The sequence below is a fragment of the Protobothrops mucrosquamatus genome, unplaced genomic scaffold, assembly GCF_001527695.2.
Source record: "Protobothrops mucrosquamatus isolate PMUCROS unplaced genomic scaffold, P.Mucros_1.0 scaffold111, whole genome shotgun sequence".
Classification (NCBI taxonomy): Eukaryota; Metazoa; Chordata; class Lepidosauria; order Squamata; family Viperidae; genus Protobothrops; species Protobothrops mucrosquamatus.
Window position 1 is genome coordinate 812,148 of NW_015386483.1, and position 19,122 is coordinate 831,269.

Below are 19,122 nucleotides of genomic sequence, written 5' to 3' on the forward strand. Positions count from 1 at the left end.
AATTTCATTTTTTGTAATTAAAAATAAATATTTAATAATATATAATTACATATTGTTTTTGTGATTAATCACTATGCTTTAATTATGTTCAATGCAAATACATCCTGCATATCAGATATTTACATTGCGATTCATAACAGTAGCAAAATTACAGTTATGAAATAGAAACGAAAATAATTTTATGGTTGGGGGTTACCACGCCCACTTGGCGGCCACGCCCACTTGGCGGCCATGCCCACTTGGCAGCCACGCCCACTTGGCGCCCACGCCCACTTGGCCACGTAGCAAAATTACAGTTATGAAATAGAAACGAAAATAATTTTATGGTTGGGGGTTACCACGCCCACTTGGCGGCCACGCCCACTTGGCGGCCACGCCCACTTGGCGGCCACGCCCACTTGGTGGCCACACCCACTTGGCCGCGCCCCCAGCACCCGGCGATGTATAAGTGGTTGGGGGTCACCACAACATGGGGAACTGTATTATGGGGTCACGACATTAGAAAGGTTGAGAACCACTGCTTTAGATGCTACTTAGTAGCATCTAAATGCAACAGCATATTCAGTTAGTGTTCCCTAACATAAAATCTTGTGCATCCATTATGAATTTAAGTGCAATTTCATCTGATAGTACTTTCAAATATATATCACAACTTCATGCTCCAAACTACAATTCAAAGGAATGTGAATAAAACTGCTTTTGATTTATACATTTCAAGCTACATAATGATTGCAACAATATATAGTTTATGATCAGTGAGCTGCTCATGCTAAAGTTAAACAAACTCTTGCACATACACAGCAGATAATGGCTTTGAAATTATTGGCATAAAATTAGGCACAGCTTGATTGGAACAGCTTTGTATATAATTATCCAATACAACAGCTTACATTCACTTTTGGAGGCCAAACCACAGTTGTAGAGATACTATATCTAACCATTTTCTGGGAAAGAAAGAAACCCAATTTGCAAATAGTATATAAATAGACAGCCGATGTGCCTATCAGCAGTTGGATGCCTCTACAGTCATTATCCTGGACCTATTTCTAAATCATTTGATTTGCTAAAAACCCCAAACTGTGATGATTTCTCACTTCAATATAAATGTGTTAATTATTTACATGTGATTTCCAGGCCAACTGGCAGAGCCACGTCTTCAGATCCTTGCAGAAGGATAGAAGAGTGGGAACAGATTTTACTTTAGAGTATACAGTGAGATGTTCCAAAAAGTAGGCACTGCAGCAGAGAAAGCTCTTATTCTAAATCCCGATAGTTGAAGTTCTTTGACCAACAGGATCTGAAGTCCTCTCTGGCCTCTTCTAGAGCCCAGTGCTTTTTTTCTAATAAAAAAAAAAAAAGGTGCCGGAATTCACACACATCATACAACTCACCTTGCCTACCCTACAAGGTTCCATCCAAAAAAGGTGCCGGAACTCCGTTTTGGGTGTTCTATGAGAAAAAAAGCTCTGGGTAAGGCAGTTTATCAGGTAGTCTGGACCCATGCAATTAAGGGCTTTAAAAGTCATAAATAGAGATGTAAAAATTTCCAGAAATTTTGAAGCCATGAGAAAAAAACAAAGAGGAGACCAGTGACTCGAGCACAACCTGCTTGATCCGTGGAAGGAGAAGCGGAGGATAGCGAAGAAGAAGAGGGCTGTATGAACTGGTTGTGGTCATTGGAAAACATTGCAACAGCTCCCCCCACATCAGGCACTGAGATGGGGTCTGAGCAGCTCAGGCCAGATGCCAGATGTACCTGGAGCTTGGGGACAGGAAAAAGTTCTTAGAAAACCCAAGTGGAAGGCTGATGAGCAGTCTGAGCAGCTGCCAGAACTGGAGAGAGTGCCACCAGCTCCAGAGGTTCCTGGGCTGGAGGAACCTGTGGAGAAAGTCTCAATCCTTCCACATGCCTCACAAAAGCTAGAACCAAAGAATGGGCCTCCAGCCCCAGAGACTTTTAGGTGCGAGAAGTCTCGGGAGGATGACTCATTCATTACAGCTGAACCAAAGGTACAAAGACTAAAATGTGTAATACATCCCCTTAGGAGATTGACATGATACTCTGGGCCACAGCACAGAGGAGGTGGTACCTGCTGTTAGATGAAATTTTGATCCCTGCCCTGATACCCCCAATTCCTGGTGAGCCCTTCCCACTCTTTGGGGAACCAAAGAATTTTGGGTGGGGGGAGTGTGTAGTGTGGGTAGGATGAGCTGAAAAAAGGAAAAAAAGGAAAAAAGTACCAGTTTTAATTTCTTTGGCAGCAGTTCCTTTGCTGAATCATTTTCCCTTTGCACTGACAAATGTATGATGAATTTATCCATATTTATTAATATGCACCACTACCAGCTGGCTGGTCAGTCCTTCTTCCTCTCTCCCTTCTGGGATCTCCTTCCACAGTATAGTAAGAATGAATCCCCCAGTCCCTTCACTGTACCCCTAAAGACACAGGAATCAAGCACAAAGCAAGAAAGGCTCACAAAAGCCTCCCAGAATAAAGAATCATTAACTCTGGGTTTTTTTTCTCTTCAAACTGCAAAATAGCCTAAGGTGTGTCTCAGTTTAAACGAAGGCTTAAAGGCTCTGGCAATTGTGGAAAAGTGATAACCTTAAATTAAGCCTGTTTACCTACAAAAAATACTTGCTAAAAGCCATAGACAGATTCAAGATAAGGGGGTAAAACTAATTACATTTGGTTAAAGGGATTAAACCTATGGAAGCCAACATTTTGGGCTCATTGCTAGCCTTTGTGAAACAGACTAAAATATTCCAACAACCAAAGCACACAAACTGAGCCTCTGAATTACAAAACACTGTAAAACTGTATAAAAATCTTTACGGTAACCCAATCAAGCTGCCAGCTGATCTGGAACCCACTGGTTTCTGAAATAAACCAACCTCCTTTCCAACATGCTTGTCTCCCGGCTTTTCATTTCATCAGTGCTGATTGCATTCTCCTGGCTGGAGAAAATGAATCAGGGGACCTTTTCTTTCAGCAACAATTTCTTCTTCCCTGTCTCTTTTTCCTCCCTACCTGCTGAGCTCTCCTTCCACAGCTTATTCTCTGTCCCCTTCTCTTTCCCTATTGTCTTTTTTCCCCTTTCCCACCAAAACCACCTCCTTTTATATCCTCTCCTCTCCTTCCCCCTCCTTTTCTCTTTGGTTCACCTGCAGCTATGCGCTGCTTCCAGAAGCGCTAATCTGCTGGAGCCCTGCGGCGATTCTAGGGCTTCTGCTGAGCCCTGACAGTCCAGAGCTCCAGTTGCCTCTCCCTCAGGCTTGGGTTGCTTCAGCTCATTCCCCTCTCCCACTACACTTGTCCAGGAAGGTTCTGTATCACCTGCCAGGTGCTAAAGTACCATTGGTGGTAAGCATACCACCGGTTGAAAAACCCTGCTCTAAGGCAAAAAAGGCAAGCATAAACAAACTGAATAAAAGTCCCAAAACAATATCAATGAAATGGCAACTTTGGAGCAAAATTTCCAAACTGCCCACATTAAAATAAGAAATTCAGAATCTACCATAACTTCATCTCCTTGCTAAGCATCATTAGAAAGGGGTAAATAAAATGAAGCCACAAGACACAACACAGAAGGGAACGACCCTTATCTGAGGTGCTACCTCGACTACAAGGGGGTGATCAGCCCCCAGGAATGTCAGCTCCCTTTTCAGTCTCAGCCACAGTAGTTTCCGCTACCACCAGACATGGCCAACCATTTTGCCTAAGGGCACGACAATTTTATCCAGACACCTTGCTATCTCCTTGCTATCTCTGGTTTTGACCCTTCTCATGCAGCCGAAACTGGAGATGGTGCACAAAAAGCGGTCGCAAGAAGGGGTACCTCCTTACCTCTGGTTCAAAGTGGAGTGTGAGTCAAAAGAGAAAGAAGCACAGAGAAGGAGCAGGCTGATTGCCTATGGTCCAAACCTGGATATAGTCAGAAGCTCCTGTGGAACTCAAGGCCTCTTTCAGCTTTCGTCCTTTCCTGGCCAATGCACCAAAACTGTCAGGGGAAAAACTTGCTTAAATGAAACAAGAGACAACACACAACAAAAGTCTCACTTTAGTATCCAGAGGTTATTTAAATTTAGAACAGAAATTCAGTACTTACATTGATTTACCCATTGCAATGAGGACCAGCTTTGGACTAGCAGTAATAACAGTGATGGCTAGTGGCCAAGTGGCCCTGAGTTCTATCCAGACTCAATCTTTTATATCTTAACTCTTTTTAAAACCACAAACAGATGGCTGCTAATCTTGCAATATCAAGGAATCAGTTCCTGTACTTTTCTGCTGATCACTACTTTCCACATACCAACTTTCCACATACCCGTGTACATCTAAAACTCATATCTGCTGGCATCACTTTCCCATTTCCTACAAATTCACCCTGTATGTTCTAAATATGCATATTAAAACAGGCAACACTACAAAAGCATATTGAGCAAAAGACAGGTACAGCTTAGATTGCAAATATTTCCTTTGAATTGTGAAAGTGGCTACAGCACAAATTTTGGTTCAGTACTTTTCCATGAGACCTGATTTGGCTCACCTAGCTCTAAACCTTGCATAGAAGGACTATAGTATAAAATTTCTCTTTCCACAGTCTGAAACATAGCAAAGAATATAATACAAGGTAACTGACCTGCCTCTTTCATGGATTACTGTCTTGTCGTGGTGAAGGGGCTTGCGTAACTCAATGAAGCTGTGAGCTATGCTGTGCAGGGCCACCCAAGATGGACAGGTCATAGCAGAGAGCTCTGACAAAATGTGATCCACTGGAGAAGGAAATGGCAACCCAGTCCAGTATCTTTGCCATGAAAACCCCAGGGACAGTACCAAAAGGCAAAAATATATGACGCTGGAAGATGAGCCCCTCAGGTCAGAAGGTGTCCAATATGCTACTGGGGAAGAGCAGAGGGCTAGTACTAGTAGCACCAGAAAGAGTGAAGTGACTGGGCCAAAGCCGAAAGGACGCTCAGCTGTAGATGCATCTGGTGGTGAAAGGAAAGTCCGATACTGTAAAGATCTTTTCTCCATAGGAACCTGGAATGTAAGATCCATGAATCAAGACAAACTGGATGTGGTCAAACAAGAGATGACAAGACTGAACATCGACATCTTAGGAATCAGTGAACTAAAATGGACAGGAATGGGTGAATTTAATTCAGAGGACGATCAGGTATACTACTGCGGGCAAGAATCCCTCAGAAGAAATGGAGTAGCCTTCATAGTCAATAAAAGAGTAGGAAAAGCAATACTGGGATACAATCCCCCAAATGACAGAATGATCTCAGTACGAATCCAAGGCAAACCATTCAATATCACAGTAGTCCAAGTCTATGCCACAACCACTGGTGCTGAAGAGGATGAAATTGACCAGTTCTATGAAGCCCTACAGGACCTTATAGAATCAACACCAAAAAATGATGTCCTTATCATCATGGGGGATTGTAATGCTAAAGTAGGAAGCCAAAAGATAACTGGAATAATAGGCAAGTTTGGCCTTGGAGTACAAAAAGAGGGCACAGGCTGATAGAATTTTGTCAAGAGAATACAATGGTCATAGCCAACACTCTTTTCCAACAAGAGATGGCTCTATACATGGACATCACCAGACGGTCATACAAAAATCAGATTGACTATGTGCTCTGCAGCCAAAGATGGAGAAGTTCTGTACAGTCAGTAAAAACAAGACCAGGAGCTGACTGTGGCTCAGTTCATGAGCTTCTCGTTGCAAAATGTAGGCTTAAATTGAAGAAAGTAGGGAAAAACACTAGGCCACTTAGGTATGAAATAAACCATATCCCTGATGAATATACAGTAGAGGTGACAAATAGATTTAAGGAATTAGATCTGATAGACAGAGTGCCTGAAGAACTATGGACGGAGGTTCGCAACATTGTACAAGAGGTAGCAACTAAAACCATTCCAAAGAAAAAGAAATGCAAGAAAGCAAAATAGCTGTCTGAGGAAGCTTTGCAAATAGCTGAGGAAAGAAGGGAAGCGAAAGGCAAGGGAGAAAGAGAAAGATACACCCAATTCCAGAAAAACATCTACTTCTGCTTCATTGATTATGCTAAAGCCTTTGATTGTGTGGATCACAACAAATTGTGGCAAGTTCTTAAAGAGTTGGGAATACCAGACCATCTTATTTGTCTGTTGAGAAACCTATACACAGGTCAAGAAGCAACAGTGAGAACCGGACACGGAACCACTGATTGGTTCAAAATTGAAAAAGGAGTCCGGCAAGGCAGTATTCTGTTGCCCTGCCTATTTAATTTATATGCAGAGCACATCATGAGAAAGGCAGGGCTAGATGAATCAAAAGTTGGAATTAAGATTGCCAGGAGAAATATCAACAACCTAAGATATGCAGATGATACCACTCTAATGGCAGAAAGTGACGAGGAACTAAAGAGCCTCTTGATGTGGGTGAAGAAGGAGAGTGCAAAAGTTGGCTTGAAACTCAACATTAAGAAAACCAAGATCATGACATCCAGCCCTCTCAATTCTTGGCAAATAGATGGGGACGTAATGGAGGTAGTGACAGATTTTATCTTCCTGGGCTCCAAGATCACCACAGATGGGGACTGCAGCCAAGAAATTAAAAGATGCTTGCTCCTGGGGAGGAAAGCTATGACAAATCTAGACAGCATACTAAAAAGCAGAGACATCACCCTGCCAAAAGTACGTACAGTCAAGACCGTGGTTTTCCCAGTTGCAATGTATGGCTGTGAAAGTTGGACCATAAGAAAGGCTGAATGCAAAAGAATTGAGGCCTTTGAACTATGGTGCTGGAGAAGACTCCTGCGAGTCCCCTGGACTGCAAGGCGATCAAACCGGTCAGTCCTAGAGGAGATTCACCCTGATTGCTCTTTAGAAGGCCAGATCCTGAAGTTGAAACTCAAGTACTTTGGCCACCTAATGAGAAGGAAGGACTCACTGGAGAAGAGCCTAACGCTGGGAAATATTGAGTGCAATAGAAGAAGGGGACGACAGAGAATGAGGTGGCTGGATGGAGTCACTGAAGCAGTAGGCGTGAGCTTAAATGGACTCCAGAAGATGATAGAGGAAGGTCTGGAGGAACGTTGTCCATGGGGTCGCAATGGGTCGGACACGACTTCGCAACTAACAACAACAACAACTGACCTGCATGTCAAAATATCACATGTCTGAATGAATTAATGTCAAAAATGTGTTCCAAAAGAGGAAAAAAATAGCTCAACATTTGGAAATTACGCTCAATCTAAAACAAACTTAAGGATTTTATTTTCCCCTATTACATATGCTTGGAGCCCTCAATAAGCTAGTAAAATATCTAGGCTAATTTTTTGATTCAGGAAATTAAAACAGAAAAAAATTATCTTGGTTTTTTTCATATTACAAAGAATAGGTGGAAAGCAATCCATAGCTTATATTATTTTCCAAAGCGCCTGGAGGCAGGATAAGAAGCAACGGGTGGAAACTAATCAAGGAGAGAAGCAATCTAGAACTAAGGAGAAACTTCCTGACAGTGAGAACAATTAACCAGTGGAACAATCTGCCTTCAGAAGCGGTGAATGCTCCAACACTGGAAGTTTTTAAGAAGAGACTGGACAGCCATTTGTCCGAAATGGTATAGGGTTTCCTGCCTGAGCAGGGGGTTGGACTAGATGACCTTCAAGGTCCCTTCCAACTTTACTATTATTATTATTATTATATTATTATTATCTATAAACTATGGAATCAAATATAACTGAAAAGCCAGATAAGGCATCCTATCCCTGGTTTAGATGCCTACCTATGATATGAAAGTAAATGGAACATCAACATCTACTGCAATAGTGCTATTCCAATATACATAACATCAATTCACACCATGCTTACATCACGGGGAAAGATAAATATATTAGTAAACATACCTTCTACTTAGCTGTTTTCATAATTCTTTCCCTGATGCAACTATTTAGGTCATAGTCTACTTTCACTACATAATAATAGAAACATCTCAGCGTCAGTCTGAGTTGCTTAGTTCCATGTTGTATTTTGTCTGTTGACGATTATTTGTATTAATCTTAAATGTTGATCTTATCCCAAATGTTGATCTTATCATATTGCCTATATTATCTACCCTGGATAATTGCCTATATTATATATTGCCTATATTATCTTATATATTGCCTATATTATCTACCCTGTGACTGGATTTGAAATACTTAGGTATTTTAATGTAATTCTTCATTTTCCCTTTGACATATGGCTCTATTAATAAGATTCCAGCCTCACAGTAAACAACAACAGCACAAGATATTTACTTAGTTTTTGGAACAAAACTATGCACAGGCGCCAAGATGTAACAGTTTAGTAAGGTCCCCAGTCATAATGATTCATTTATCAGCACTTACTGTACGAAATGCATCTCTCTTAAAAAAAACATTTAGATAACTATCTGTTGTCAACAAAATTACATCAGTTTCAGATTTCTAAATTTACCTCAAAAATCAGTTTGGACTAATGATTTAGGGCACTGGACTAACATTAGAAAGACCCAATTCTAGTCCTACCTTAGGCACAGAAACCAAATGAGTGACTTTGAGCCAGTCACTCTTTCTCACCTTAGGAAACTACATGGACTTGCCTGTATATTACCATAAATCATGTCCAATGCAACATTTAAAAAAATCAGTTTGTAAATATAGTATTTATTCTGTCTCATTTGCAAAACTATTTATCTATTAACAATAACTTGCAGTGCACAAATTGTTGAAATTTACCCTCATTTGTGAATATATTCTAGTTTTTTGGCTCTACAAATAGTATAATTTCTTATTGCAATATCAAATGAACTTTGTATACAGCATTGTTTTTAAATCTTGAGGGTCTTATAAGTTGAAAAAATAGTATTTACTTCTATATTTCAATGCATTATCCTGAACAGAATAACAGATAGATAGATAGATAGATAGATAGATAGATAGATAGATAGATAGATAGATAGATAGATAGATAGATAGATAGATGGATGGATGGATGGATGGATGGATGGATGGATGGATGGATGGATGGATGGATGGATGGATGGATGGATGGATGGATGGATGGATACTGAAATTAGATACACCTGAGGAACCTCCCATGGCAGAAGATTATTTAGCTAGAAACAATTAATATATTTTCTATATATTTTCTGTGCTTCAGCCAAACAAAGTTATTTCTACTGATTCCCAAAATATGTTTTCATATGTATTGCAGATCTTTTTGATAATCTAAAAGAGACCCAATGTCAATCAAATCTGAATTGGCATAAATATGCAATAAAAGAATCCCTTTTAAGGTACTTTTAACATTACCAAATTACAAATCAACCATCCACATAGAAACAAAGTAAGGTAAAAACTAAAAACAACATTGTTGCTAAGATTACATAATTCTAGTGCAACTTAATGTTAGTTAAACATAGGCTTAAACAGAGAGTTATCTAATCATATAATTATTACCCTGAAACAAATGGGATTTAAAATAAGCTTGACTAGGTGATGCCATTTGTATTTTATTCTAAAACATTTTTCTGTATTTGATTGCATATATTGATTTCATAGCTGTAAGTGTAATAATTTCTATGGAAGGCAATAAAATATATATGATGCATTTATTTAAAAAACAAGTTTTATTTAACTTACAGGTTGAAGTAGGTATATTAAGGAACACTCTTGAATAACTATGATGGGAAAAGAGGTTATCTTAACTGCATGGAAGAGGGTTTCCACAGATGCCATGATTTGGTCAAAGCGACCTCCAAGTCCACCCAAAGTTATAATCATGTCCATCTAACAGAAATACAAAATGCACACAGAGAAAAAAATAAATAGAATGTTTAAAAAAGGTCCAAAATATAAAATATAAATACATATGTTTACAAAGCATAAATATAATTTGAGATGTTGAACAGATTTCAGAAATATCAACAATATATTTATAATGGTAGGAGAATTTATAAAATAAGCATATTTGAAGACATTAGCCTCATTCATTTCAATCCTCATCTTTTTAGATGATGATGATGACGATGATGATATAAATATCTTGGTCTTGATTTTCTAGGGTTATAATAACCAAGTCTAGGAACATTTCATTGCTTTTCTGAATGCATTTTAATGGCAAATCATGGAAGACAAAGCAAATAACAGCTCAAAGTTGTGATGGCTCTATATTACATCCAATAACAGAGACAGTAGACTTTGAAAATCAGTTGCTAAGTAATATGAGTAGGAGGATTATTACTAAAATGAAAGGCTCGGCTAGATAAGCTCTAGGTCCTGGAGCTAACAGAACTTTTTAGAGACTAGACTAGACTATAATATTTTATTTGGTCAAGTATGATTAAATGCACAAGGAATTTTTCTCCGGTGCAGAAGGTCTCAGTGTAGATGCAAAATAATAGAATAGTCATCATAATACCAAAAAGAGGGGGTAGAAATATAAGAAGACTAATACTAATATTATGGTCATACAACATGGTCATACATAGACATTAGACAGTACTGTGAGAGTTAGGTGTTCAGCAGAGTGATGGCACAAGGAAAAAACCCTGTCCCTATGTCTAGTTATTTTAGATGCCCTATAGTGGCATTCTGAGGGAAAGAGTTGAAACATCTTTATGTCCAGGATGTGAGGGTCTGTAGATGTTTTCTCAGTCCTTCTTCTGATCTGCGCAATATACAGATCTTTTATGGAAAGCAGACTGGTTGCAATTGTTCTTTCTGCAGCCGTAACTATCCATTGGAGTCTGTACCTTTCTTGTTTGGTTGCTGTATCAAACCAGACAATTATAGAAGTACAAATGACAGATTCAATAATTCCTCTATAAAACTATATCAACAGGTCCTAGGGCAGTCTGAACCTCTGGAGTTGCTGTAGGAAGAATATTCTTCGTTCTGCCTTTTTAATGATGGTTCTAGTGTTGGCAGGTCCATTCCAAATCCTGGAAGATTATAGAACTCAAAAACTTGAAGAACTCTACTGCTGATACTGTGCTGCCAAATATAGTAAGAGGTGGAAGAATAGAAGGGCTCTTCTTAAAATCTACTCTCATCTTTACCATTTTAAGCATGTTCATCTCCAGACTGTTCTGGTTGCACCACAGGGCCAGTTGTTGAACTTCCCATCTGCAGATTCATCACCATCTCGAATAAGCCCACAGTAACTGTTGCATCATCTGCAAACTTCAATATTTTAACAGAGGGATGCAGAGATGAGCAACAGAGAGAACACAGCCTTGAGGGGGGTTGTGCTAATTGCTCAGATATTAGATGTAATTTTCTCTAGCTTCACCTGTTGCTTCCTATATATCAAAAAGCTAATAATCCACCTAAAAGTATGGACAGGTACTGCTAGCTTAATCAATTTAAAATGAAGAATTTATGGAATGATTATTAATTTCTACATATTTATATGTGAAGCATATAAGTATATTTCTACACAATTTGAAACATGTTTTTAACCCTTATTTAAAAAAGATGGTTGGTAGAAGAGCCTAAAATGAGCCCCAAATTTAACATTCACAGTTGTGTTTGTTTTCTGTGAGAGATATTATCTTTTCATATACTTAGTGGTGCTTATGGTATCAATATAATGATTGAAATAAGACCCATGCTCACTTGCCTGTATCATTTCTCACTTTACACAGATGGATGGATGGATGGATGGAAGGAAGGAAGGAAGGAAGGAAGGAAGGAAGGAAGGAAGGAAGGAAGGAAGGAAGGAAGAAAGAAGATATTATTCTAGGTTACTGGACTATCTTCAGAGAGATTGCTCCTTTTTCTATGTGTGTTAATATTTCTGTTTTTATGATGGGAGAAAGAGTAATCTGTTTTGAAATAGAGCTGTGGACTGTGTCATTGTTTACATGCAATATATTCTACAGTAAAACTCCAAAGTGAAGAATGAATCCATCCTCTAGAATTTGGCACTAAGATTTGTGGATCTTACTTCTTTTTCAGAATTAGTACATGTAACATGTATGATATTTAATTCATTGTGTTTCAGTTTTAATTGCATAAAGACATATTATGATACAAAAAGTAAAAGGTGTTCTTTTAGGGATGAAGGATTTAGAAAAGTAAATAAAAATTAAAGGAAAGAACATGGGGATTTGTAGAATTTTGTCAATATGTACCCAAACATAAAACATAATATTGATGACAAGTTTTTGAAACATCCAAAAACTAATAGGGAAAATTTTAGTTTCAAATGATTGAAATAGAGTAATTATTAGTGATAGACTAAGGATTAGAGGTGATATTATAGCATGTTCTAATATTTAAGGGGCTACCATAAAAAAGAGAGGGTCAACCTATTCTCCAAAGACCTGAAGGCAGGACAAGAAGTAATGGATAGAAACTAATCAACCTAGAACTAAGGAAAAATTTCCTGAGAACAATTAATCAATGGAACAACTTGCCTTCAGAAACTGTTGTGCTCTAACATTGGAGATTTTTAGAAGAGATTGGACAACCATTTGTCTGAAATAGTTCCAAAAGATATAAATTTACCTTTCGGCCCAGAGGGCAAGTGTTGCACAATGGATGTTTATATGTGCATCCACACACCATGTAGTGTTACTACATTATATTTAGCCATGGATTGTTTAATCATGGCTTATTGACTAAGATATAATTTTCTGGGACTGTCCAATATGTTAATACCTAAGTAATAAAACATGAATTATTGAATAGCATTGTGGAAACATATGGTTATGGATCTCCTCTAAAAAAAGAAACTCTAACTACATCAGCTCTTTCCCAATCCTCTGGTAGTTCCTCAGTGCTCCAGGATCTTTGAAAGATATAGTTCAGTGGGCACTGGGAAACTACCAGAGGACTGGAAAAGAACTGATTTGTTCCCATCTTCAAAAAAAGAAGAAAAATGGATCCAGGAAACCACAGACCTATCAGCCTGACCTCAATACTTGGGAAGATTCTGGAAAAGATAATCAAACAACAAATCAGCTAACACCTAGAGGCAAACAAAGTCATTACCAAAAGCCAACATGGGTTTGTCAAAAACATATCATACCAGACAAATCTTATTGCATACTTTGACCAAGTGACAAAATTAGTGGAATGCTGTAGATATAATTTACTTGGACTTCAGTAAGGCATTTGATAAAGTAGATCACAACCTACTACTTGATAAGATAGAAAAATGTGGGTTAGACAGCATTATCACCAGATGGATTCGTAACTGGCTGACTGGCCCTACTCAGCATGTGGTCCTCAATGGAACTGCATCTACATGGAAGGAAGTGTGTAGTGTGGTGCCCCAGAGCTCTGTTCTGAGCCCAGTGCTCTTCAACATCTTCATCAACGATTTGGATGAGGGGATAGATGGGGAACTCATCACATTTGCAGACGACACCAAGCTGACAGGAATAGCCAATACTCCAGAAGATAGGCTTAAGATACAGAAGGATCTTGACAGACTTGAACATTGGGTTCTAACAAAATGAAATTCAGTGGTGAAAAAAGTAAGGTTCTACATTTAGGCAAGAAAAACCAAATGCACAAGTACAGCATAGGTGGCACCTTGCTCAATAGTAGTAACCGTGAGAGGGACCTCGGAGTCCTAGTAGACAATCACCTAAATATGAGCCAGCAGTGTGCTGCAGCTGCCAAAAAGGCCAACACAGTGCTAGGCTGCATTAACAGAGGGATAGAATCAAGATCACATAAAGTGTTAATACCACTTTACAATGCCTTGGTAAGGCCACACTTGGAATACTGCATCCAGTTTTGGTCACCACGATGTAAAAAAGATGTTGAGACTCTGGAAAGAGTACAGAGAAGAGCAACAAAGATGATTATGGGACTGGAGGCTAAAACATATAAGGAACGATTGCTGGAATTGGGTATGTCTAGTTTAATGAAGAGAAGGACGAGGGGTGACATGGCAGTGTTCCAATATCTCAGGGGTTGCCATAAAGAAGAGGGAGTCAAGCTATTCTCCAAAGCACCTGAAGGCAAAACAAGAAGCAATGGATAGAAACCAACCAAAGAGAGAAGTAATTTAGAACTAAGGAGAAATTTCCTGATAGTTAGAACAATTAATCAGTGGAACAACCTGCCTCCAGAAGCGGTGAATGCTCCAACACTGGAAGTTTTTAAGAAGAAACTGGACAGCCATTTGTCTGGAATGGTATAGGGTTTCCTTGCTGAGCAGGGGGTTGGACTTGATTACCTCTAAGGTCCCTTCCAACTTTATTATTATTATTATTATTATTATTATTATTATTATTATTATTATTATTATTATTATTATTATTATTATTATTCCCATTTAGAACAGCCAATTTCATTAAAATGACAAGTCAAGTACTGAGAATGACAACTATTTCATTATTTTAAGGGGACTGTGCTAGCTAGAATCTCTAGAACTAGAGGGTGGCATATAAATTTAATAATACATAAATAAAATAAATATTTGGCCCATTTACAAAGAATGATGACAAAGGAACCTTTTTCAAATCATATTATAAAACTACAAAGGAACTGGATGAGGCTGTCAGCAGGCCCAGAGGATGGGAGAGAGGCTTTTGGAGGAGTTGGTGGTGGCAGCAGCGTTCTCCAGGGGCAAAAAGGAGTGAGGCCTCTTTAAGAAAAAGGTGGAAGAGACAAGATCAGAAAAAGGAAAGGAGGCGAGGTTGTCGTGCAGGAATACAAGCTAATTTGAGGACTAATCCACATGAAGCTCCGTTTCCATCTGTCCTGTTTGCCATCGTTCGCTCCCTAGAGACTAAAATGGAAGATCTGTAACTTGAGCTGGCCACAAACGAGTGTATATTGGAGGTGGTAACCCTTTGAGAGCTGTATGCAACAAAATTTCACTTTGATGTATGCTGATTGGTGTACTTTCAAAGTGACAATAAAGTTGTTGTTGTTGTTGTTGTTGTTGTTGTTGTTATTATTATTATTATTATTATTATTATTATTATTATTATTATTATTATTATAAGCAAAGGTAGCATTCAGGTGACTGAGAATGGCTCTGCCGTTTCCTATTAGCAATATCTTAACTTTTGGTATTACAGAGAAAATGAATGCTTGGATGGTTAGTACTCATGCTTAGTCTCACTTAAAAAGTAAAGCTTTAGATGCTCATGATCAGTGCAACATGATCTTTGAGAAGTGATACTCACAGACGATACTAGAGATAGAGTCCAAAAGCAGCTGCTCAGAGAGAAACAAATATCTGATAAAGTCACGCTGTTTCTGACACTCTCTCTAAACTGACCTTTAGAATTCATAGGAAGGCAAATTTATAATAAAGTTCCAGTGAATCTGTGGACATTTTCTCTATTAGTCTTCTGGGAAAATATAATTCTGTGCTAGGCAAGGCTAAGGATGGAAAAGCAAGATAACTGAGTCCTGACATACAAAATAAATTGATCTCTGTGAGGGATAGAATTGTAACATACATAAAGAAAGGTCTGAGTTTTTTTTCTGTAATTATGGTTACCTACCCCCCGACCTACATACAGTTGCGAACCTGCGCCTTTTTCGCCAAGCCCTGAAGGCCCATCTATTCCGTGCAGCCGGCTTGGCGTAGTTTGATTATGTTTTAGTGGGGTTTTGTATGTGGTGTTTTTAGAACAGGCCTGTTATTTAATTCGATTTTAGCACAGAAACTATTTATTTATTATTAAACTATTTATTTTAGTATCGCCTGTTCACCGCCCTGAGTCCCGTAAGGGAGATAGGGTGGTATATAAATTTAATAAATAAATAAATAAATAAACAATTATCTACAATTTTAAGAAATAGCAGGGTTTCTGATATGACTCAGTGTTTTGGGTAGCTGGCAGTTTTTCTTGTCAACCTTATTACTGCTTGAACCAGGTACCAGATACCAGATACCTTCTGAAAGAATGATTGTTATGAAGTAAGGTTCTTTATGTACTGCATTACTCATTCATTTAAATAAACATATTTTAATGCAATTTTTGAAGCCAAAGCATTGCATTAACTTAGGTTAGTAAATAAATATATGGGCTAAAGGGTGCTGGGTATTAAAACCCAACACATCTATGTTATAAAGGGTTGGACATTTTCTCAAACGTTGATATGAATTTCTTTTCAAAGACAGTCTGCTATATGAAACCTAGAATGGTGTAGCTCATATATATAATCTATTTTGCTTCATTAGGGGTATTTGGAACAGCTCTTGGCATCTTAAAGACTATATCCTATAAGAATGATACAAAATATAAGGAGGATAATGAGTAATGAGGAAACAGTGTGCTTCATTCCTTCCCTTCTCTTTCCTCTAGTATATTTATATGCTGCAAGATTGTGAAACAAAACATTCCAAATTTTATATATAAAGAGATTTTTTTTTTAGCTTTCCTATGAACTAATATCTACGAATTTAAGTTAATTCGGTGCATTGCTGTGCTGCTAAATTATATCAAGAAGAAATTGATGCAATATGTGATACAAAAGGTAATGGTTAGTCGATACAAATGAATTTCTTTTCCAATGTTTTTCAAGAAAATTCAAGGAGAAAGATTTCAAAAGTTATAGGTAATGTTGTAGCCCCAGGCTTACAGTGCAGTTTGACCTGGCCATAAGCAATTTATGCAATAATGCTTCCTATATATGTAAACAAAAGATATCTTTCTTCTAAGAAATATTTACTCCCAAATTAAATCACTTAACCTATGTTCAGGCTAACTGAGCAATATTATAAAAACTGAATAGTGACAGATTTCCATCAAGCCCCTCTGAAAAAGGAAGAAAAGGTAAAAAGCAAAGCAAATAAAACACTGCCACTATATGTGACAATATTTTCAGTGAAATCAACCTGATAGAAAAGAGACATGATTAAAAAAATAAGGAAGCAGTACAATATATCCTTCCTATTATTTGTATCTTTGCAAAAGCAGTATGAGCTCAAAACTGCTACCCACAGCTGACATTACATACAAATTGTGTGATAATATAATTGAAGAGAAAAGTTACGCTGTGTATTGTAGCATACATTCAACTCAATTATAATTCTCAAAAAAGATGCTTCCCTTTTTCGTCCATACTGTTACAGTTAACCTTGTTAAGTTTCAAAAATCAGATATTTATGGAGAACAACATCTATCACCAGTCTTAACGATAGATTGCCTTATTAGGAAAATGACAGCAAAATCAAAGCATTCAAAGATTTAAAGCATGTGGTAATAGATGTATTATTGAAATGCCGTAGCAGTCTATGTGGTTTACATTGTTCTCACTTTAATATTTGCTTTTAGAATTCTTTGGAATGATCACCAAAGATCTAACAACCCATTTTTTCACAAAAGCTACAATGAACAAAGCAGCAGAACCTAAGTAAATTTATTTTCTACCTGGAGTTCAAATATGCTATCCTAATAAGAGAATTCATTCTATTTTTTACAAGAAGAATACAAGTAAAATTGTAAGAAAAGAGGGTTCCTATTTTTCCCCCAGCAGTGCTGCATATATAAAATTACTTTTAAGCATCAAAGAAGAAATAGCATATGAGTGGGGAAAAAGCAACTGACATGTCCATCTACAAAGTAGACTAAGCAGTCCTTGCACAGCTTCAGAAATGAGTTTAATGAGCCATTGCTCTTTGCAAATAAAACTTGCAGATAGCTTTATGTGGGAAATGGTTTAATGAATGCTTACTTTAAAAAAATGGAGTTCAATAAAAAATACAAGACTATCACAAGCATGAATGATAGACCAATATGAAATAGGTAAGAAAATGGGAATTGCTTGGTACTGCCTTTTACTGATGAGTTACTGAAACTGGGTAGCATTATAGGATTGGTTTTTAAAGATCAATTAATTTCTAGGAGCAGATGTATTCTGACAATCATATTTCTGTCCCACTTGGAACTAGTAATCATTCAATAAGCATAGATATTATGCATAGACAGTAAAGAGTGAATGCCTTATTGCCAGGTGAGTCTTTGTTCATTTTCCCAACTGTTTGGAAGAACAAGGATTTTGATTTCCTACACAGCCCAGAAGAGAGGAACTAAGTGACAATGTTTGATCATGCACAAGTAGAATACATAAATTACAGAATGATATTCAGTACTAGATTAACAAGTGATATTTTGCATTGTCCTTTCAGAAATATTTCCTTACCTAAACAGAGAAACAGAATGACCTAGCAGACTGCTTTTGTCTGGTTTTAAAATTCAAGAAGAAAACATCATTTTATTAAAGAAGAGAAATGTGTAGGAAGACAAATATAGATGCTTTTCATTTAACAAAGTATACTTTTGATGAAACGTGTGGTTGGTCTGCCACAAATCTAACATTTTCACTTGTTTTTCCTCAGCTTAAAGCAACATTCAGGTTGGACAAGTGTTGGAATACTAGTTTCTCCAAATAAAGCAGCACATTCTCTAAGCTTTGTCCTTGTCATTTGGAAGAGGCAGTTCTATTGTTCAATGTTATTCCTGAACTCATTTGCAATAGGTTCATTGCTGCTACATAAATTGAGGAGCACCTTAGGTAGAAGTTGCAAATTGCCTATCTTGACCTTTTCCTTCATACAGCTGAAACTGGTAATTTCTCCAGGGAATAGGAACACATGATAGTGGGGGGACTTCTGGTGGCAGGCGACCTCGTCGGACGCAGCTGCAGCTGCCTCCCGCCTGTTTTTGCGTAAAAGCCGTTTTGACAGCTAGCATCAGCTGTCAAACGGCTTGATACCCTTCCCCTGGGCGTAAGGGGATAGGTGAGCTGCCCGGGGTAGGAGTTGAGTTCCCGAGTCGTCCCTTGTGGACGATGTAGGTGAGAACTCCTCCGGAGCCCCGGGCTTCTCCGCGATCCAGGACGCCTTCGCTGTAGCGAAGCTAGAAGCCGTCGCCACCGCTGCAACTTAAAGCGAACTGTGAGTTTTTCTTGTAAGCAGACAAACCGACCCTGGAAGTTTGCTTCTTATCTTGGACTCTACTCTAACTTGGATAATAAGTTCTTCCCTATACTTGAGGTGGATTGAGGGAAAGTGAACTTAAAATGGCGATGGATTGATACTTTTCAGCAAGAAGTGAAAGTGATTTCCGGTCTGGAACTTTTGCTACTTTTAACCGGTGTATTATCTGCTTTGGTTGAAT

The 19,122-nt window shown here is 38.1% G+C and overlaps 1 protein-coding gene across 1 annotated transcript in view; it reads right to left on the bottom strand.

Annotated features, from left to right (window-relative positions):
* Positions 1-19,122, bottom strand: part of TPK1 (thiamin pyrophosphokinase 1) — a gene marked incomplete at its 5' end in the record, with an annotated part of 353,835 nt that overhangs the window by 123,765 nt on the left and 210,948 nt on the right. Inside the window, 1 exon segment of the mRNA XM_015812800.1 lies at positions 9,662-9,808. Within this exon segment, the coding sequence (XP_015668286.1) occupies positions 9,662-9,808 (147 nt within the window).